We start from the raw sequence: 21,789 nt of genomic DNA, 5'->3' as shown, positions 1-21,789 counted from the left end.
ACACTGTGGCTCTCCAACATTTTGATTGCAATTCCCATAATATTTTACCACAGACTATGTTGGCTAGGGTCCGTGAGAACTGTAGGCCAAAAACATCTTTCTAGGAGGTCACAGTAACCCATTCCTGCACTAAGAGATGTGCTATTGCACCGCTCAGTCCCTTATGATTTGCTATTTTCTGCAAACTCTGTTGAGGAGAAATGTGTGACATCTTAAAAGCAGTTACTTGGAAAGTTTCCAGTACCAAAAGGTCTCCTGCCCTAGCCCTAGCTATTCAAGTCAGTGTCGTACACAAAGATTTGCTGTATTATTACTCTTTTTTCATTTTTGGCTTTAACAAACACAAGTTAATACACTGCGCTTGCTGTCAGAGGGACAACTAATGTTTGGTGAAATGTTTGACAAAATTGGCTAAGGAGACTTAACGTTCTGGATCTGTACTGAGATAATGAAGCTATAAGCTCACTTGTACATTGGTACCTCGATTTACGAATGTACTGTAATCCATATTGGAATGGCGTTCGTAAGTCATAACATTTGTAAGTCGAAGTACCATTTCCCATTGAAATGCATGGGAACGGGATTAATCCCTTCCAGCATTTCCAAAAAATACCAAATAAAAATAAACATAAACAGAGCAAGTCCCATGCTGGGACTGCAAAAATAAAAATAAAAATAAAATCCGAAAACAAAGCAACACAACACAGCACAGAAACATAACTCCCCAGTCCAAACCCACTCTCCAAAACCCACCTAGAATAGTTTTTTTAAAAAAAGGACTTACCAGTCTGAAGCCTCCAAGCGCCCAGCCAGCTCAAGCCTCCCGGCACCCCGCAGCCGGGGGCGAGCGGCCAAGCGCCTGGCCAGTTCAAGCCTCCTGGTGCTGGGTGACCACTGCCTCCGATTGCAGTGGCGGGGGACCCCCAGGAGGTCTCCCAGGGCTTCCCTGCCACCATCGGAGACCTCCTGGTCTACCCCTGGTCTACCCCCTGGGAAAGTGTGGTAGACCAGGCCTACCAGGGGAAGCCTGAAGGTGCCGATCATGGTGGCAGGGGACCCCCAGGGGGTCTCCGATGGTGGCGGGGAAGCCCTGGGATCTCCTGGGGGTCTGATCACAGCAGCGGAAAAGGGTGGGAAATTTAAAATTGCTCCGCTGCTACTGCGATCAGACCCCCAGGAGGCCTCTGGAGACCTCCGAAGGCGTCGATCGCGGTGGTGGGGGACCCCCAGGAGGTCTCCGATGACGACGGGGAAGCCCTGGGAGCTTTGCCGTCACCATCAGAGACCTCCTGGGGGGTCCCTTTTCCTAACCATTGGGGCGAAAGAGCAGCCTCTTCATCACCAATGGTTTGAATGGAACGAAAAAAAGGCAGAGGAAATTTGAATTTCCCACCCCTTTCCCCTGCCTTTTTCTCGTTCGTAGGTTGAGGCTCCATTTGCAAGTCGATAAAAACTTTTTGAGAATGGAGCTGTTCATAAGTCGAAATGTTCTCAGGTAGGGACGTTCGTAAGTCGAGGTCCCACTGTACTTGGGTAGAGATTTCTTATCAAAACATGAATCTGTTGATCAAGTCAGGAAAGCACACAAAGGTACAGCTACAAGGTGTCTTGTGACACCTTAAAGTCTGACAAATTTTATTCTCCTTACATTTTTCTGGACTGTAGCCTATCTTGTCCAGTGCTTGCTAGTCTTTAAGGTGCCGCAAGACCAACAAGGCTTTACCCTTGGGGGGGGGGGAGAAACAGGTCAGTTATTGAGTCTGACTTGTCTTGCATTTTATCTTTAGAACCTAACTGAAATAATTTTGGGACTGTACCATGTTGAGTTCAGGGTGACTGAGATTAAAGAATAATGGAATACAACAGGGTGAATTGACTCCATCTTTTGTAATGTGGTGCTACTCACTTACTGTGGTCTCTAGAGGAGGTCAGCATGCCATTCTTTGTTTAAGCCAGAATACAGACAGTAGGGCAATTTTTCATTAGCCTAGAATAAGAACTGAGAGACCAACATCATTCTGTCTGTGATGCTGTGATTTCTCTCCTCTGTTTTTCCTGCCGCTGTTCTTCCTTTTTGTTTTTTTTTCTTCCTTTTGTTTATGCTTGTGCTCCATTACTATTTCTGTTTTCTCTTAGGACCGTAACATTTCCACCTCGTAACTGCTTTTTCTTAATATTCCTGTTAGTGAAATAAACCTGAGATCCTTTTTTCCCTATAAAATAAAACTTGTGTGGTGTCCACTTTTCTTATCTAGTGATTATTTTTGGTGAGATATAGTTACCCCATAGGGACGTGGTGGCGCTGTGGGCTAAACCGCAGAAGCCTGTGCTGCAGGGTCAGAAGGCCAAGCAGTCGTAAGATCGAATCCACGCGACGGAGTGAGCTCCCGTCGCTTGTTCCAGCTCCTGCCAACCTAGCGGTTCGAAAGCATGCAAATGCAAGTAGATAAATAGGGACCACCTCGGTGGGAAGGTAACAGCGTTCCGTGTCTAAGTCGCACTGGCCATGTGACCACGGAAGATTGTCTTCGGACAAAACGCTGGCTCTATGGCTTGGAAACGGGGATGAGCACCGCCCCCTAGAGTCGAACACGACTGGACAAAAATTGTCAAGGGGAACCTTTACCTTTACCTTCTGTGTACTTTTATTTTTTGTATAATGAATGTCTTTTCTAGTTTTGTTTCTGTTCGAACATATGTGGGACACTGTGGCTCTCCAACATTTTGATTGCAATTCCCATAATATTTTACCACAGACTATGTTGGCTAGGGTCCGTGAGAACTGTAGGCCAAAAACATCTTTCTAGGAGGTCACAGTAACCCATTCCTGCACTAAGAGATGTGCTATTGCACCGCTCAGTCCCTTATGATTTGCTATTTTCTGCAAACTCTGTTGAGGAGAAATGTGTGACATCTTAAAAGCAGTTACTTGGAAAGTTTCCAGTACCAAAAGGTCTCCTGCCCTAGCCCTAGCTATTCAAGTCAGTGTCGTACACAAAGATTTGCTGTATTATTACTCTTTTTTCATTTTTGGCTTTAACAAACACAAGTTAATACACTGCGCTTGCTGTCAGAGGGACAACTAATGTTTGGTGAAATGTTTGACAAAATTGGCTAAGGAGACTTAACGTTCTGGATCTGTACTGAGATAATGAAGCTATAAGCTCACTTGTACATTGGTACCTCGATTTACGAATGTACTGTAATCCATATTGGAATGGCGTTCGTAAGTCATAACATTTGTAAGTCGAAGTACCATTTCCCATTGAAATGCATGGGAACGGGATTAATCCCTTCCAGCATTTCCAAAAAATACCAAATAAAAATAAACATAAACAGAGCAAGTCCCATGCTGGGACTGCAAAAATAAAAATAAAAATAAAATCCGAAAACAAAGCAACACAACACAGCACAGAAACATAACTCCCCAGTCCAAACCCACTCTCCAAAACCCACCTAGAATAGTTTTTTTAAAAAAAGGACTTACCAGTCTGAAGCCTCCAAGCGCCCAGCCAGCTCAAGCCTCCCGGCACCCCGCAGCCGGGGGCGAGCGGCCAAGCGCCTGGCCAGTTCAAGCCTCCTGGTGCTGGGTGACCACTGCCTCCGATTGCAGTGGCGGGGGACCCCCAGGAGGTCTCCCAGGGCTTCCCTGCCACCATCGGAGACCTCCTGGTCTACCCCTGGTCTACCCCCTGGGAAAGTGTGGTAGACCAGGCCTACCAGGGGAAGCCTGAAGGTGCCGATCATGGTGGCAGGGGACCCCCAGGGGGTCTCCGATGGTGGCGGGGAAGCCCTGGGATCTCCTGGGGGTCTGATCACAGCAGCGGAAAAGGGTGGGAAATTTAAAATTGCTCCGCTGCTACTGCGATCAGACCCCCAGGAGGCCTCTGGAGACCTCCGAAGGCGTCGATCGCGGTGGTGGGGGACCCCCAGGAGGTCTCCGATGACGACGGGGAAGCCCTGGGAGCTTTGCCGTCACCATCAGAGACCTCCTGGGGGGTCCCTTTTCCTAACCATTGGGGCGAAAGAGCAGCCTCTTCATCACCAATGGTTTGAATGGAACGAAAAAAAGGCAGAGGAAATTTGAATTTCCCACCCCTTTCCCCTGCCTTTTTCTCGTTCGTAGGTTGAGGCTCCATTTGCAAGTCGATAAAAACTTTTTGAGAATGGAGCTGTTCATAAGTCGAAATGTTCTCAGGTAGGGACGTTCGTAAGTCGAGGTCCCACTGTACTTGGGTAGAGATTTCTTATCAAAACATGAATCTGTTGATCAAGTCAGGAAAGCACACAAAGGTACAGCTACAAGGTGTCTTGTGACACCTTAAAGTCTGACAAATTTTATTCTCCTTACATTTTTCTGGACTGTAGCCTATCTTGTCCAGTGCTTGCTAGTCTTTAAGGTGCCGCAAGACCAACAAGGCTTTACCCTTGGGGGGGGGGGAGAAACAGGTCAGTTATTGAGTCTGACTTGTCTTGCATTTTATCTTTAGAACCTAACTGAAATAATTTTGGGACTGTACCATGTTGAGTTCAGGGTGACTGAGATTAAAGAATAATGGAATACAACAGGGTGAATTGACTCCATCTTTTGTAATGTGGTGCTACTCACTTACTGTGGTCTCTAGAGGAGGTCAGCATGCCATTCTTTGTTTAAGCCAGAATACAGACAGTAGGGCAATTTTTCATTAGCCTAGAATAAGAACTGAGAGACCAACATCATTCTGTCTGTGATGCTGTGATTTCTCTCCTCTGTTTTTCCTGCCGCTGTTCTTCCTTTTTGTTTTTTTTTCTTCCTTTTGTTTATGCTTGTGCTCCATTACTATTTCTGTTTTCTCTTAGGACCGTAACATTTCCACCTCGTAACTGCTTTTTCTTAATATTCCTGTTAGTGAAATAAACCTGAGATCCTTTTTTCCCTATAAAATAAAACTTGTGTGGTGTCCACTTTTCTTATCTAGTGATTATTTTTGGTGAGATATAGTTACCCCATAGGGACGTGGTGGCGCTGTGGGCTAAACCGCAGAAGCCTGTGCTGCAGGGTCAGAAGGCCAAGCAGTCGTAAGATCGAATCCACGCGACGGAGTGAGCTCCCATCGCTTGTCCCAGCTCCCGCCAACTTAGCGGTTCGAAAGCATGCAAATGCAAGTAGATAAATAGGGACCACCTTGGTGGGAAGGTAACAGCGTTCCGTGTCTAAGTCTCACTGGCCATGTGACCACGGAAGATTGTCTTCGGACAAAACGCTGGCTCTATGGCTTGGAAACGGGGATGAGCACCGCCCCCTAGAGTCGAACATGACTGGACAAAAATTGTCAAGGGGAACCTTTACCTTTACCTTTATAGTTACCCCTGGTAGTATCCCAGTAAAAATAGTTACTTGACAAGTAAATTGATGTTATATTTTACACCATCTTACAATGTTTCATGAATTGTTAATTGCCATTCCTTAGGGTGTGGAGCTGATCTGTGGTCTAGATGGGAGACATGAGGGCTCACCATGTAACTAGTTGGAAACATTTAAAAATTAATCTAACAGTTCTGAGTGTGGATGAGTGTGTATCAGACGGAGAAAATACAGTAATTCTGTATAAATTAGTAAGTATAAGACAACTTGTGTGTCAGTGCAAGACCTTTACAATAATGTCATGCTGTATATGTTAAAGGATGAAACAGAGTGGAGTGGTGTGGTACATGCTTTGTGCGAACAAGGCCGCAGAACCTGATCCCTGATATTTCTGAGAGCACTTCTGGAAAAGGGAACTGCCGGTGATCTAGGGACAGTTACTTTGAGCCAGTATAAATTGTTTGTGGGAGAGAAGGTTGATCCGGTTTACTAGTAGGTTGCTGGATGATATGCAGTAAAGCAGAAAAGTCTCTTGGTTTTTGTTGTTTAAGAATGGCAAACATAGTCCTTCATCTCAACTACAGTGGTGCCCCACATGACGACGAGAATTTGTTCTGTGAAAATCGCTGTTTAGCAAAATCATCGTCTTGAAACCCGTTTAGTGCATTCCAATGGGGAAAAATTGTCATTGTTTTGCGAAGATCACCCATAGGACAGCCATTTTGCGAAGTGCCGATTAGCTGTAAAAATGGCTGTCCTGCGAAGCACCTGTCCTGAAAAAATAGGGAAACCATTTTGTGAAGCCGCCGATCAGCTGTAAAAACCATCGTCTTGTGAAAAAATGGTCTGCGAAGCACGGACCAAATCATCGTCACATGAAAATTGCCCATTGGAATCACTGTTTTGCGAATTGCTATAGCGATCGCGAAACCTGGTCGTCATGTGGATTCGTCGTTTTGCGAGGTCGTTGTCTAGCGAGGTACCACTGTAACTAAGCTGTTAGAATCCCCGATCTATGATAACGTAGATATAGATTTGTACTTGTATGAGGAGGGCATGCAAATGCCCACAGGGAACCCCGGGGTAATTACAGTAATTAGCTGCAACGTCAGAGCCACCATTTTAGGCCTCCATTCTGTACTTCGTTCTAGTTGATGGGCTTCCACGATTGCTAATAAACAAAGTAGCTCACTCAAGTTTGAAATCCACCTATATTCAGTATAAATAATAATTGGCAAAGTACCCAATGTAGTGTAGTGTATTGAGTGACCAACTAGGACTCAGGAGATCTGAGTTCAAATTCCTGCTCAACCATGGAAACTCATTGGGACAGTGGCACTGGCAAAACTGCTCCTTAAATATCTCATTTACCTTAAAAACCCCAGTAGCATCGCTATAAGTTAGATGCAACTTGGAGACACATAACACTGATGGGTCTGGGTAGGGTATGCTTTTTCAGCATTTTAGCACCCCAGAATTTGCCTAGAACACACACACCCCAGGCAGAATTATGGGAGTGAAAGCCCCCAAACCAGAAGAGGTTAGACTAGCCATCCCTGCCTCCATGCTTTTCCAGTGCCGCTTCTTCTTTGAACAGCAAGAAAAGTGCGCCGTTGCACTGTGGGAGTCCCAAGGCTCTCTACAACCTGCAAAGTTGCATGAGATAGGTAGTTGCATTCTATGGTCTAATGGGTGTCAGGACTCACCTACTCATTCATCTTCATAAGTTGCAGAGATCCTTGCTGTGTTTGTTGTTGTTGTTGTTGTTGTTATATACCGCACTGTGGTGCTAAAGCAGTCTCTGGGTGGTTTACACAATAATTATACAAACAAAACTTTGCCCCCAGTGAGCTTGGTACTCATTTCATCAACCTCAGAAGGATAGAAGGCTGCGTCAACCTTGAGCCAGCTACCTGGACCCTTTGGGACTCCTGAAGTGCAGTGGAGCATTTTTATTGTTGTTTGAAGAAGAAGCAATGCAAGAAGAGCATGGAGGTCTGTCCTAACCTCTTCTGCTTCTGGATTTTAACTCTCATAATTCTGTCATGGGGGAGAAATTTCTGAGTGAAGTATAGGAGGAAGTCTTGAAAATCTGAAAGTTCTGTCCCTCAATTTGACATAAAATGCTGGCTGAGGGATTCTGAGAATTGTAGGGTATAAGTGTAACTTCCAGGCTCTGCAGTATAATCATCCCTTAAGAAGGAGAATTTTTTCCTACCCAGTTGCCTGTTTGTGTGTGGTACAAATTATTGAAGCTTCATAGAAAATGTCAAATAAACCATGGTGGGGGCATCATTTTGGGTGAGGGGGAGATATGGAAAATCTGGAAATAAATGTAAGTTGTGACTCCACATCTGTGTTTCAGGACTGATTGTTGGTGTGATCTTGAGATACGGCATACCTCCGACCAGCGGCCATGACAAACCATTCAGTTGCTCTCAAGAGGATCGGGCATATACAACTCTGTTGGTCAACATCAGTGGGAAGTTTTTTGAATATACTTTAAAGGGAGAAATAAGCCCTGGAAAAATCTACAACGTGGAACAGAATGATATGCTGCGAAAAGTAAGGGCCGCATTTTGCCAATTCTGGTTACTGAAAACATTTGTCTTGTGTTCTCCTGTTTCCATATTGTGTTTCAAAGCTGAACATTGGCTATTCCAGGGCAGCAGGCCATAACTTGTAATGTTGTTCAGGTGTGGTATGAAACCCCTCCCTTCAATCTTCTGTTGTTGTTAACATGCTACAATTGATGCTTACTGCTCCCTGTAATTTGATAGAGAGCTCTCTAAAACCAGAGGCTGAAGTTTGAGTTAATTCTGTCATGCACCCCATGCGTAGCACCTTGTCCTGACTACAGTGCCTTAATCAACATTTGCTATTACATCAGCTATTTTTCATTCTTCTTCACAATAGTCAGTGTGATGTAGGTTGCTGATGGTCTCATCGTGCAAGTTGGGCGGCAGATGCAGAAGGTGACTTGCCCAAGGACACCTACCTTATTTGCCATCTCGTGCACCTTTGCAGATTGACTGTCTGTAAAATGCAGACCACTGTAATCTTGGCTGTAGGAGAGGAAATGGCTTATTTTGGAAACAGGTGGTTGTCTGAATCAACCCTGGGCATTGGGGTACTCTTGAAATGTGGTCGGTTGGGTGGGGGAAGCACATTTGAAATACAGAGGCAGCTGTGTTGACCGTTGAACAAAATCAAGAGTTGAAACTCCTTATTAGAGAGATACCTTGAGTAGGCTGCCCCTCACCGAAATTAAAAAAGGCAGAACATTTTGTGTGAGTTTTCAGGGTCACAAGATGCTATTCATCAGAGTCTTGCAAAAGGCTGGGGGAGGGGGGATTGAGTGGGTTAAGAGGAGGAAGAGAGACAAAATTTTTTACAAGAACAGGCGTTATCTCTCTCTTCTGTCCCAGCTGTGATAGAGCAGGGAGAGAAACAGCAGACATTCAGGTAGGACTCTCAGGTGATGCATTGTTGGACTACAGGAGAAAATATTATCTGTCTTGGCTTGGGAACAAAGAAGCCAAGACAGCTGGAAGAACTTTGGTCTTCCAGCTGCAAAGTCAAACTCCATTTGAAGCTCACAGCTCTTTGTGGAGAAGCCAGATGTTTGCTTCCTCGGTGCCTGATCTCTACCCAGCATGCTTTCTCACAGTTTCGTTCCTTTTTTCGTGGGGGCAGAATGGCTTAAGAAGGATTTCATCCTAATACTGTACGGAGTTTAGATTTTGGACTAAGCACTTTCAGAATCCATTGCAATTAAGCCTTCCTTTTTTATATTCCATTGTTCTCTATTCACTTTTTTTTAAGTTGATGTAATTTGGAAGAGACTAATACGGGAAATCTGGATGTAGATTGCACAGGTGTTCAAAATAGTCACGTGGAAATATTTTATAACAATGTGCACATATTTCTCTCCCTCTCTCTCTATTTTAAGGTAACCTTTGACCCAGAAGTATTTTTCAACATCCTTCTGCCTCCCATTATTTTTCATGCTGGCTATAGCTTGAAGAAGGTAAGCCTTGAAAGCTTTTCTGCTCTGCCCCCCTCCCTGTATATGAATTTCCTTCTTGTTTGTGTAATGTGAAGTTGTTGATTGCTACATTTTACTGCTGCCCTCTTGAACACAAACATATTTTGCTTAAGAGTTACCTGTTTCTTTCTTCTGCTTCCAATTTAATATACTATATTGCAGTAAAGGCTTTATGCCAGCAGGCTATTTTGGTGTTATATTGCAATGGCTCTGTTTTTCCACAAACGCTGCTGTTAGTATACTGTTTTAATGCATTTCAATATGATTATAGTTGATATCCCCCCCCCATCCAAAGGTAAAGGTTCCCCTTGACAATTTTTGTCCAGTCGTGTTCGACTCTAGGGGGCGGTGCTCATCCCCATTTCCAAGCCATAGAGCCAGCGTTTTGTCCGAAGACAATCTTCCGTGGTCACATGGCCAGTGCGACTTAGACACGGAACGCTGTTACCTTCCCACCAAGGTGGTCCCTATTTATCTACTTGCATTTGCATGCTTTCGAACCACTAGGTTGGCGGGAGCTGGGACAAGCGACGGGAGCTCACTCCGTCGTGTGGATTCGATCTTACAACTGTTTGGTCTTCTGACCCTGCAGCACAGGCTTCTGCGGTTTAGCCCACAGCGCCACCATGTTCCCCCCATCCTAGCCACAGCTAAAACACTGAAAACTTTATAGCTGGGTAATGGATTTGATCCAGTGGGATACTTATGCAGGTCGAAGACACTGGTGCAGACATATGTGCCATTGTGTCATACTTGCCTAATGAATACAGGCCTGCCTATTACAGGGTCAGGCCTTCCGTTTTTGAGGATAAATTTATTTCAGGGCCTGGAATAAAGGGTTTTTCTTCATAAGAATGTGTTGTTGCATTCAAAATGTAAGGCGATACAACCTGATCTTTGAGTAAACTGTGTTCCCTCTTGGGTCTTAAAAGCTGATATCTCTGGTTTCCAAGAGAAGTGCTGAATGAAACTTTCTGCTGCTACTGCAGCAGCCAAGAACATGACTATTGCTTCCCTCTCCTCAGCTTCCTTACCCGAAGGGAGGTAAGCAGGAATCAAAGCTAGGATCACTCTGCGGTACTTGCAGAGCCAGCTGGATCTCACTCTTGAACTTCCCTTTTGAACTTGTGCTTCCCTTTTGCTGTGAACATATGAGTAGAGATGGGGGTATTCATATACAAATACGAATACCCCACACACATCACAATTGACGAGCCACTCTTCGACCTGGCAGAGAGACTCGTCATTCTTCCTCCTGCCAGGAGTGGCTAAGCAATCACAATCTCCAGAGCGATAGGATGGCAGGGCAGACCCCACAGCATTAGCACATTGGTGAGTGGACCATCCGGCCCCATGGGGCGCAATCATCGTTATCTCCACCTGTGCGGGTGGACATAACGAGTATATTTCCCAGTCTTGGGATGATTCTGCAATGACTAATAGCGCTGAATGGAGAGAATCCTTGATTTTATGTGCACCATATCCAAAGCAAACCATAGAATAATGAAGTTGGAAGGGGCCTCTAAGTCCATCATGTCCAACTCCCTGCTCAGTGCAGGAATACAAATCAAAAGATATCTGGGTACGTTGATAAGAAAAGAGGATTCAGATGTGATTGGCATTTCTTTCCCCAATACTTCAGAAAGATTGTATAGCAAGGCTAAAACAGTCCAGGTAAGCAGAAGGTGACATAACTGTATTGCAGAATTCTGTTTTGGAAGAAATTCTTAAGAACACCTCTTATCTGCTTGTGCTTAATTTATTTTTCTTCTGTAGAGGCATTTCTTCAGGAATTTGGGGTCTATATTGACATATGCTTTCCTGGGAACTGCAGTTTCGTGTTTCATTATTGGGTGAGTTGAGTTTTGCCACTCCTTTGGGTAGCGCTTGGATTGTTTCTCAATCTGAAGTGATAAATGATTGCATCATTTGTCTTCTTTGGGGGGAAATGGCTTAAGTGATTTGCAAGAGTTGAATCACTGGAGTTACTGTGTTTCTTCTGGTCTGCTGAGTTCAGTGAAATTAAGTTGGTTTGCATACAAATGCCATATTACAACTCAGTAGTAATATGGCATCTGTAGTGGTTGACACTAGGACTGGATTTTTGTATCACATTTCCCTCTCATTTATTATCCAGACAATTGCTTGAAAGGATTTTTTAATTTTATAAGAAGAAGAAAAGGGGAAAAGAGACAATTAAAAAGAATCCAAGTTTCACACAGTTACAAGAGAAGGTTACTCAAAAATAAGGAGGAAGTGTGAGTATAGCATTCCAGCAGGAACTCACCAAAAAGAATAACATTTTATTTACCCTATCTGGCTCATACCTAAGCAGAGAGATGGAGTTGCTCTGAGTTCCCCTCCATGAGGCTAAACCTGGCACATTTTCACAGTCCTCCTCAAGAGTCAGGTGGGATCTCTGAATATGGGAAGAAACATTGTCCCCCTTATAGACCAGTTTTTCCCCCCTGAAAGGCTGAGGCTGTGATTGAGACAAAACATAGTATTCCCCAAGTCCCTTTTATGCACTTGATCTGCTTTGATCATTCTACAAGACAAAAGACATACACCTCTGGGGGAAAAATTGAAGACAGCCATATAGTCCTTATAGAATACATTGCAGGAGTAGGCAAATTCTCTGCACTATCAACAAGACACTGGTGCATGCCTGAAGAAATAGGCTTTGATCCATGAAAGCTAGCAGATTGTATGGGTTTTTAGTAGTCTAATGAAGGTATTGCCTAATGCATTGCATTTCTGGGAAAGGAAGCAAATGGACTCTCCTCAGGGTAGGGGTTGCAGCATAAGGTGTTAGGGTCTTCTTGAAAGAAGATGAGCACAGAAGTGTCTGCTCAACCCTTCTTTGAAGTTACAGGAGGGAAGTGGAAGTTGTAAACTGTCCGTTTGTCATTTGATCTCTGCTTAAGCGATTAAGTGCACAGAGAAGAGTCCAGAAGCTGAGTTTCATTTTTAATGTTCCCTTGAGTTCTTGCTTTTTTCACATGCATTCAAAAATATGACAACTTAACTACCTTTCAGGAAGTATTTTCATTCTATGGAACTAATTTTTTCCTAGGAAAAAACTAAAAGATAGATGGCACATTTTATCTTTTTAGTTTTGGAACAAGCTATGAAAGGGAATTGTAGCATATCCATTCTGTTTTTTCTAAGCTTTATTGGGCACAACCTCTGTTTCAATATCAGGTGAACTGAGATCTTATTTCCAGACTTCTGCTTTAAATTCACATATCTGTGAGCAGTTTCCTCTACCTAAAATATATATATTGGTTTGTAACTGGCTTTAATGGGTATGAGATAAATTTAACCCCCCGGAATTCTCCAGAGGTGCCCCGAGCCAGAATTCTAGGGCTTAAAGCAAGAAAGCAAAGTCCTCACAGGGGTTTTCAGTTATTAACAGGCAGAAAATGAAGGCTTTGTCAGCCATTTTGTTCCTGTGAAGAAGGCAGAGGAAATAGATAGGAGTAGCTAAACTCCATGGAGCTGCAAAGTATTAGGGGGCTACTAGTTTTTTTTTAAAGAAGCATCCTCTATAGCGGTGGTCACCAACCTTTTTGACACCAGGGACTGGTTTAGTTGAAGACCATTCTCCCAAGGACAGGCTGGGGGGTATAACTTGTTATGCAGTAGGTTGTTGGTGGATAGCTTTGAATCGAGCTCATAAAGGAAATGGCGAGCAGGAGCAGGAAGTGAGCTGCAATTGAAGCTATGCCTCCTGTTCCCGTAGATCAGCAGCAGCTTAGAACCTAATAGGAGTGCAGGCTCCTATTTGATTCTAATGCCACAAGCACAGCTGATCTAGTAGCAGCAGGAGGGGAGCTTCACTTGCCACTCACCTCCTGCTCGCTGCTCATCTGTACTGGCCACCCAGTCCTTCCAAGGCCATGGACTAGTACCAGTCTGGGGACTGGGGACCCCTGCTCTACAGAGCTTAATAGGCAGAGACACTGCTAGTCCCCTGATCCCTTGCAGCTCCCATGGAGCTTACCTACTCCCACACATTGCTTTTTCTTCTTCAAAAACAAATGGTTGATGGAGCTTTCATTTCACGTTCATGTTTAATAGAAAATTCATGTGAGGATTGTGATTTGCTGGCTAGAATTCCTGGTGAATCCTGGGTGCTGATGTCCAAGACCTATGAAAACCCCATGCCTAGTCCTTAACTCACAGCAGGGGTTCATGCCTTTGTTTATTCTTAGCAGGTGGCCAAAATGTGTGTCAGAAGCCCAATAGATGTACCCAAGGTACTGGTGGTCTTGTTTCTGGTACCACACTGAGCTGCAGAGCCTTCTCACCAGCTGTTAAATCAAAAGCGGATTTTAATTTATGCATATTATACTGCTTTTGAGTTGGTTTGGGCACTTTCCAAAGTGCAGCTGAGCATATACATGTCAAGCTTGGAAGGAAGGGTTGCTCCCACAGTCAGGCAGTGTTTGTTATGAACTTGAGGGAATTCCAGAACTTGGTGTGACTTCAGGAATGGTTCCCAGCTTGAACAAGAACTGGTGCTCATCGTGTTTGCTGAAAGAAGATGGGAGACATGCTGCAGTGAACATGATGCATATATCTGTGTGCCTTCCCAGTTTTGTATACGTGCAATGCCTGAGAGTGAAATGAAGTCTTTTCTTTGTTCCCCATGTTCCAGAGAACTTCAGAGCTTTGGGTGTACCCTGCTCTTTCTTCCGCCCTCTGATTTCTCTTAGGCAAATGTCCAAATACTGTATTGGAAGAAGGATTATGTTGGTAATTTTAAGTCCACTCATTTGGGAATGAGCACCCGTTGGCTGCATGGTTTTCCCTCCACATGACTATCAATACTGTAGGTTATATAGCTGTCAACAGCAGAGTTACTTGAAAGAGAAATGTACACTGTCCAGTTTTTTTTAACTAAAAAGGGTAATAGACAAAGTTCACAGTCAACTGGTGTCAAGAAGTTCAGAAATGTTGTTTCACAGCATCCTTTATTTTTAAATCAACAGGAATCTTATGTATGGTGTAGTAAAACTCATGAAGTTGGTGGGACAACTCTCTGATAAATTCTATTACACAGATTGTCTTTTCTTTGGAGCCATTATATCTGCTACTGATCCAGGTACAAAACCAGCTTTTAAAATGCATTTCTACATCCATTGTCCACTTAAATAAATTTTACAGCAACCTTAATACAAATTTCTTTTGAACCTTTTGCTCTGTTTGCATCTGTAATAATATTTCTCTAGTGTGGAGAAGTCATTAGAGTTTTGAATTATGACTCAGTTGACCTCGGTTCAAATTCTCAGTGAGTAATCTTGGGTACCATGGCAGAATCAGAGGGACAAGAGCCATGTACACTGCCTTGAGCTGGCAGGAGGAAAAGCTGGTAAAAACGCAAGAATGTCTATAAATGTCCAAATGTTTCTGGAGTACTTAAAAGCTTGTTCACAATGCCTTAGTTGTTCCCAATGAGAGTATCTCTTCTTTTGTTTTTTAATTTCCTGACAAACAGACACAATTTGAGTATGGAGTAGAAAAAGTATACCAGTGGGTTTTGCTCTAATTTTTTGGCACCCATTGAAGCTTGATCCCTGTGTTATGGTTAATGGACGTAAATGTGTTGGAAAATCTAAATAACAGATTTGTCTGTACTCAGAATCCTTTGTAGCAAATCTAGTGTTAAGACATTTACTCTTTTTTCCCCTTTCCATTAGTCACTGTACTGGCGATCTTTAATGAGCTTCATGCTGATGTTGATCTTTACGCACTGCTGTTTGGAGAGAGTGTTCTAAATGATGCTGTTGCAATTGTACTATCTTCGTAAGTAGAAAGCTTATATGTTTTCTATACAGCTGTTTCCAAAAGAATTAGCTCTGTTAATCTGCCTCAGCATATTGGCAAAATTAAGAAAGGAAGGAAGGACAGATGGACAGGAGATTGTGATACTTTAAAGACTAAGACTCTATTTATAATAAAAAATGAATCATTTTTTTTAAAGTGACACAGTATTTTCTCTTTCTCTCTCTCTCTTTTGTTTTTTCCCACTTCAATTTTGACAACATGTTTCCACATAATACATGTCATGGCCTAAACGGACCATTTTCTTGTGATCTTTTTGTGATCCAGATCCAGAAGCTGTTTTCATTTTGACATTTTCACATTGGTGTGGAGACGTCTCAGAGCAGGTGGCCCCATGAGAAATACCAAACTTCTAAGCATTGCTTAGAAATACTGTACTATTTTTAAAAAATTAAAATGCCCCTAAGCAGTGGAGTCCAGTAGTTAGAATCCAAAAACTAACTTTTTCAATCTCTGCTCCTAAGATGTTTATTGGAAGAACTATTGGGAATAAATATTTAGCTCACTACTACTGTATTTACTTCTGTTACAGTTCTATTGTAGCATATCAGCCCACAGGAGGAAACATCCACGCTTTTGATGCCGCAGCCTTTTTTAAATCTATTGGCATCTTCCTTGGAATCTTCAGTGGGTCTTTCATGATGGGAGTGGTGACAGGGATTGTAACCGCTTTGATATCCTTTTTCTGCAAAATGACTTCAGACTCTTTGCCATTGCAAACCAGCTACTGATTGGCCTCCCTGCTTCCTCTGGAATCCTTTTTGTGGAACTGTGGGTGGGCAGAAGATAGATCTGGATCTTCTGGTAGATCTCTTTCGTGACTTGCAGTAGATATGCAAGGATTTGTGGGTCCAAAGAATTTAGGCAGAACTGCAACAAAAATACTCCTCACCTAACACATTGTGGGAATGAAGAAAGCTGGTTGGGACAGGGGTAATCAGAAGTGGGGTTTTGTATAGAATTACTGTAGCCTCTTTTGAAATTTTTTCCCTCAGAAAAAATCCCTGGATTCCTTGATTATAAGCATATGTGTGGTTTGGGTTAATTTGGTGGCTCTTAAAATTCTACTAAAATAAATTTTAAAAACCCAAAGTAGATCCTAGAAAATTGATATCTGGCCACCAACTGTGAAGGCATAGCCATATCCTTAGAGGGTCTGTTGTGGGTGATTTCCAAGTTAAAGGTTCCATCCAAAGGAAGTTGGAATAGGCTAATGCATAGGCAGGCAAGCTGGAAATAAGATATTAGGATAAAGGCAAGGCTCATAAAGAGAGATTCCTGAGCCACTATGGTCTGCTTCCTTATCTCTTGTTTCACTCTCTCTTACTGAATTCACTACTTTCCAACAGTATAGGCAAAAAAATGCACAATGGCTTTTGTTATTCCTTAATAAGAATGCTTACGTAACAAAGTTTACCAAACTGCACTGCTTTCCTTTGCTGGAGACAGCCCTCTTTTTCCTGATGTCTTGGAGTACATTCTTGTTGGCTGAAGCCTGTGGTTTTACAGGTAAGATGCTTTTAGTAAATCAGCAGGTCTAGCACCAGGGCCAAGCAATTTTGAGTGGACACAGAGATGACTGTTACTATCAAAGCTTTTCAGCTGTTGATCTTGTAAGGTGAAAATTGTGGCTATGTCTGAAAGAATTTCTCCAGGAATTATTTATTTCCAGTCACAAATTCCTGTAAAGATTTACAGCATGAATCTGCCATCTGGATTAGTTCCTTGGGAATGCATAAATCAGAACTAAAGCAAGCCATAAGCTTAACGCTGGGCAATTTGGGTCATGAATATTGGAGTTGTGTGACATGCTGAAGATGTGAATTTTGCTGAACTGAACTGTTCTATATCTTGTTTGTTCTGGATTTGCTTTCATGTATTTCACAGTCAAGACAGATGAGTCCAACAAAGGAACTTGCTTTTCTGATTATTTTTGCAGAGAGCAAGATAGGTTGACAATTAGGAGGCTAGAGTGTTTTTAATTGGATACGCCTACCAGGAATGTTGTCTCTTTGTAGCAAACCCTAATTGCATAATTCACCGCCCACTGTTGAAAGTCCTCTCCATTCTAAAAAGGGTCTCTGCACAGTGTAGAGGAGAGTTGGTGGTTAGTTGTTCAAGAATCAGCACTGTGCTGTAAGAAACAGTAGTGTGGTTCTTTGGATCTTAGCTGTAGGTTTTCTTCTCATATTATAGTGAATCACTCATCATCTATGTAAAGGAAACCCTAGGTAGTGTGCATATGCATAAGTACTGAAAGAACAGTGTATGCCTTGCATTATGCCAGTAGGTCACATCCAATTTATGGTGACTAATAGAGTTTTCACACCATGTGTGAGATGCAGGTGATTCTATCATTGCTGCCTCCCTACCCCCATGAGCTTCCATAACTAAGTGGGAATTTGAACTCAGGTCTCCTGAGTCCTAGTCACTCTATTCACTACAGCACACTAGCTCTTATTTATGCTCCATACCTCTTATAATCCCGAGAAGCTGTTTATGTCTTCTTAACCCAGTGGGAAAAGAAAGATCCTACTTTGTATTGGAGCAATATGGTTGAGTGGCATCGAACTGTGGACAAAAGTGTTATACGACTGAAGGCTAGCATTCAAATGTAGTTGAGTCACTGAGTCTTACAGTTCAGTTGCCCTCTTGCCCAGTGCTGTTGGATTCTACATAGAATGCTTGCATGCCCAAACAGTTTCACGTTGATTTCCAAAGTTATGAGTGTGCCCATTGTAATTTTCATAACTCTTGAAAACAGTTTAAATGATTGGGGCTTAATATGTGTGAGGGCTCAAGTCTGAAATCATTGCACAACAGTAGGACTGAATGGAATGTACATCTACAGTATGTGAGCCCTAACATAGCATAATATAATATTTTGGAAAATACCGTATTTTTCTGTGTATAAAACAACACTTTTTTCTAAAATAATTAGGGGAAAAATTGAGGGTCGTTTTATACATGGAAGGAGGCAGAGGCAAAAGAGCACTTGCGTGCGCTCGGGCACCTCTTGCTGCCGCTGCCCATTGCCTCCTCCAGTGCAACTGCCGGGGCTCACCTCCAGCTCACGTCGCTGCCTTGTCCCCTCCAGTGGCAGAGGCAACAGCAGGAGATGGAGACGGGGCAAAGGAGCACTCGCGCATGCTGGGGCGCCTCTTGCTGCTGCCACCACACCACTTCCTCCTGCACTCCCTTCGGGCAGGGGACAAGGCAGCGACAACGTGAGCTAGAGGTGAGCCCCGGCAGTTGCAATGGAGGAGGTGATAGGGCGGCGGAGGCAGCAGCAGCAGGAGACAGAGGTGGAGAAGCAGTTGCCCCTTAAATGCTCCTCCACCTTCAGTGAGGGTCAAAATTAGGGAGGGCGTCTTATACATTGGGGGCTCGTATACATGGAAACATACGGCATGCAGAACTCCTGTCCCTGTCTCAGGGTTGCAACAGCTTCTGGACACATGAAATTATAGAACTGGATTTCTGTCAGAGGTGATAAATCTTTGAGGCAGGATTAGTTCCCACAACTTCCCATTAGAACTCTGAGTAAGCACAACAGAAACGGCTAAACCGCAAGGCAAGGTTGCAAGCATGCACTAGTCCTTAACATTTCAAGAATTAAAAATAAATAAACAAACAATGAAGCCAGGAAAGATTCCCTTCGTGCTACCTGACGTCCTGTTTTTATTGGCAGGTGTGGTATCTGTTCTATTTTGTGGGATCACACAAGCTCACTACACCTTCAACAATCTGTCAGTTGAGTCAAGGAGCCGAACCAAGCAGGTGAGAAAACATCATCTTCGTCTTGCTTTTGAGATGCTGAGACATGGTTTGCTTATGCTCTGTGGACTGATTTCTTGTGTCAGGCTTCTTATACCAGACAGAAGCCACTGATGGTTTCCCAGTGCTGCTGAAGACTGATTAGTTAAAATGTCCAGATATAGGAGTTATGTGGTGCAAACTCTTCTTGACTGTACAGTGGTGCCTCGCTTAACGATGATAATCCGTTCCAGGAAAATCACCGTTAAACGAAAACATCGTAAAGCGAAAATAAAAACCCCATTGAAACGCATTGAAACCCGTTCAATGCGTTCCAATGGGGTAAAAACTCACCGTCCAGCAAAGATCCTCCATACGGCAGCCATTTTCGCTGCCTGTATAGCGAGGAATCTGTCCCTAGAAAACAGCGGGAGGGCATTTTGAAAGGCACCGATCAGCTGTTTAAAAACATCGTTTTGCGAAGAATCGGTTCCCCAAGCAGGGAACCGATCATCACAAAGCGAAATTCCCCCATTTAGATCATCGTTTTGCGGTTGCAATTGCGATTTCAAAAAGATTGTCGTAAAGCGGATTTGTCGTAATGCGGGGCAATAGTTAAGCGAGGCACCACTGTACTTTTCAGAGTGCAGGAGTGCTGCATGGCAGGGAATTGGGAGAAAGGGTTTAGCCTAACCTTCATCTCCCATACAATGGGAGTGATTTTTGTTCAATGAGATCAATTGATATACCTGTTAGTTACATTTATAAACCACTTTTGAGCCAAGTGACCCAAAGTAGTGAACATGGTCCTCCTTCCCATTGGATTATCCCAACAGACCTGGGAGGTAGGGCAGTTTGAAAGTGAGTGACTGGCTCAAAGTCACCCAATGAGACTTGAACCTTGTTCTCCCAGGATTATGTTGGATGAAACGAGTCAACACGCATAGTAGAAGACATCTAATACAAGTGTGAAAAGAAAGAAACGGCACCAGGTGATCCAGAATAATGCAGTTTTGAATATCAGAATACAAAATATTACATTGTTGGTTCAAAACACATTTCTGATTTTGGCCGAAACAGTCCTTTCCCCGCTAGCTTTCCACTCCGTTTGACTATTTATTTTGAACAGGCTCTTCTGAATGCAGTATGTGGCTCCTTTCAGTAAGTATGAACTGAATTGAAATCAAGTGGCCAACTAAATCTTTTTCACTTTCTTTACAGCTCTTTGAAGTTCTGCACTTCCTGGCTGAGAACTTCATCTTTTCCTACATGGGCTTAGCCCTGTTTACTTTCCAAAAGCATGTATTCAGCCCTATTTTTATCATTGGAGCTTTTGTATCCTTTCCCACACCTAAGCTCTTAAGACATGTCTTAACTGTGTTTCAGAGTTGTCCAGAAAGTTTTCAGTGGGTCTGTCCTCTCATCGTTTTGTCTGTACCTCACTCAGTTTTTATCAACCAAAATAACTGCAGTAATCAAATAGTCCTATGTGTGAAAAGTAAGCCCTTTGGATTCAGTAAAACCTACTCCCTGATAAGTATGTGTGGGGTTGCACCCCATATAGTACCGCCCTGTATCGTTGTTCTCTTTTTGAGCAAAAGATTTTGCTGCCGTTTCCCTTACAAAATTCAATGCCTTGACTCTTCTTCTTTGTTGCTTTAGTTACATGAAGGCAGATAGTGAGTTTCTTAAACTGTCTCCTAAATACATAATCGATTAGGTCTTAGCGGAAAATCTTATCTCTGACCTTGATCCAAAGTATTGTGTACTAGAGATCTGTTTACACAACAGAGCTTTTGAAGTCTGCACTTCGAATGATCCGGTCCTGAAACTTGTAACCACGAGGAGGATGCTTTGTAAGCAGATGGGGAAAGGGAGTAGAAATGAGGAAAGGAGAGGCTCCAGTTCTCCCAGAGGTGCCTAAGAAGTTGTGGGAGAAAGCTGGAGGGAAAGGTACTTGACCTCTTTAGCCTGACAGGTACTTTCTACAAATTCTGTTCTGAGAATCCTTTTTTCCCTCAGCTAGACTCATACCTGCTCTACATCTGGTGTGTGTTTAGGTTTGGGGCAGAGAAGGCAATGAAATATGGCAGAGTCTCGTGCCACCTTAAAGACTACCAAATTTTATTTGATGTACGTTGGCATAAGCATGATGCCTCTGATAAAGTGGGCTGCGGTCCCCAAAACTTAAGCCAAAGTTTTGGCTGAGTCTTTAAGATGTCACATCATTCTTCGTGGTAATTCCTCTACCACAATGGCTCCCAACCTTGGTTAAGCCAAGTGTTCTTGGACTACAATTCCCAGAAGCCTTCACCACCAACTCTGCTGCCTGAGGTTTCTGGGAGTAGCAGTTCAAGAACAAGGTTGGGAACCACTGATTTAGCAGACCAACATGGCTACCCTCATGGAATTAATTAAGTGCAAAAGGAGAGGAAAATAAGTAGCTGAAGGAAAGATTAAACATCACTCTCTTTCATTAGTCAATTCTCCCCAGCCTCCATGTGTTCTCAGTAAGGAAAATACAAATTTTGTGTCTTGCTCATAATATGTGGTTCTGCCCTCCGAGATAATTATAATCTTATCTTTATACTTTCTATCAAACCTTTTAATGTTTTTATTACACACCTGAGACTTCTGTGTTAGCTCCAGCAATAAAATTACAAGAGTTTTGTTTGGTAATCCATTTTTAATCTCAACATTTTTCATAAGAGACCTGAATTTTTCCAGGTTGTAACAATGTTAATATTATCCAGTTGATACCCTGCATACTGGACAGCTGCTTCCGGAAGCA

At 43.1% G+C, this 21,789-nt stretch overlaps 1 protein-coding gene across 2 annotated transcripts in view; it reads left to right on the top strand.

Annotated features, from left to right (window-relative positions):
• SLC9A7 (solute carrier family 9 member A7) overlaps nucleotides 1–21,789 on the top strand; it is a 64,301-nt gene that overhangs the window by 23,530 nt on the left and 18,982 nt on the right. For both annotated transcript variants that reach the window (XM_078390345.1, XM_078390343.1), the window contains exons 2-10: nucleotides 7,710–7,909; nucleotides 9,297–9,374; nucleotides 11,169–11,245; nucleotides 14,390–14,502; nucleotides 15,098–15,203; nucleotides 15,775–15,916; nucleotides 16,646–16,751; nucleotides 18,934–19,022; nucleotides 20,220–20,333. In XM_078390345.1, the coding sequence (XP_078246471.1) occupies nucleotides 7,710–7,909; nucleotides 9,297–9,374; nucleotides 11,169–11,245; nucleotides 14,390–14,502; nucleotides 15,098–15,203; nucleotides 15,775–15,916; nucleotides 16,646–16,751; nucleotides 18,934–19,022; nucleotides 20,220–20,333 (1,025 nt within the window). The remainder of the gene's footprint in view (nucleotides 1–7,709; nucleotides 7,910–9,296; nucleotides 9,375–11,168; nucleotides 11,246–14,389; nucleotides 14,503–15,097; nucleotides 15,204–15,774; nucleotides 15,917–16,645; nucleotides 16,752–18,933; nucleotides 19,023–20,219; nucleotides 20,334–21,789) is intronic.

Source organism: Pogona vitticeps, chromosome 3 (genome assembly GCF_051106095.1).
Source record: "Pogona vitticeps strain Pit_001003342236 chromosome 3, PviZW2.1, whole genome shotgun sequence".
NCBI classification, from domain to species: Eukaryota; Metazoa; Chordata; class Lepidosauria; order Squamata; family Agamidae; genus Pogona; species Pogona vitticeps.
Note: the sequence above shows the minus strand (reverse complement) of the source record. Positions and strands in the feature narration are given on the sequence as shown.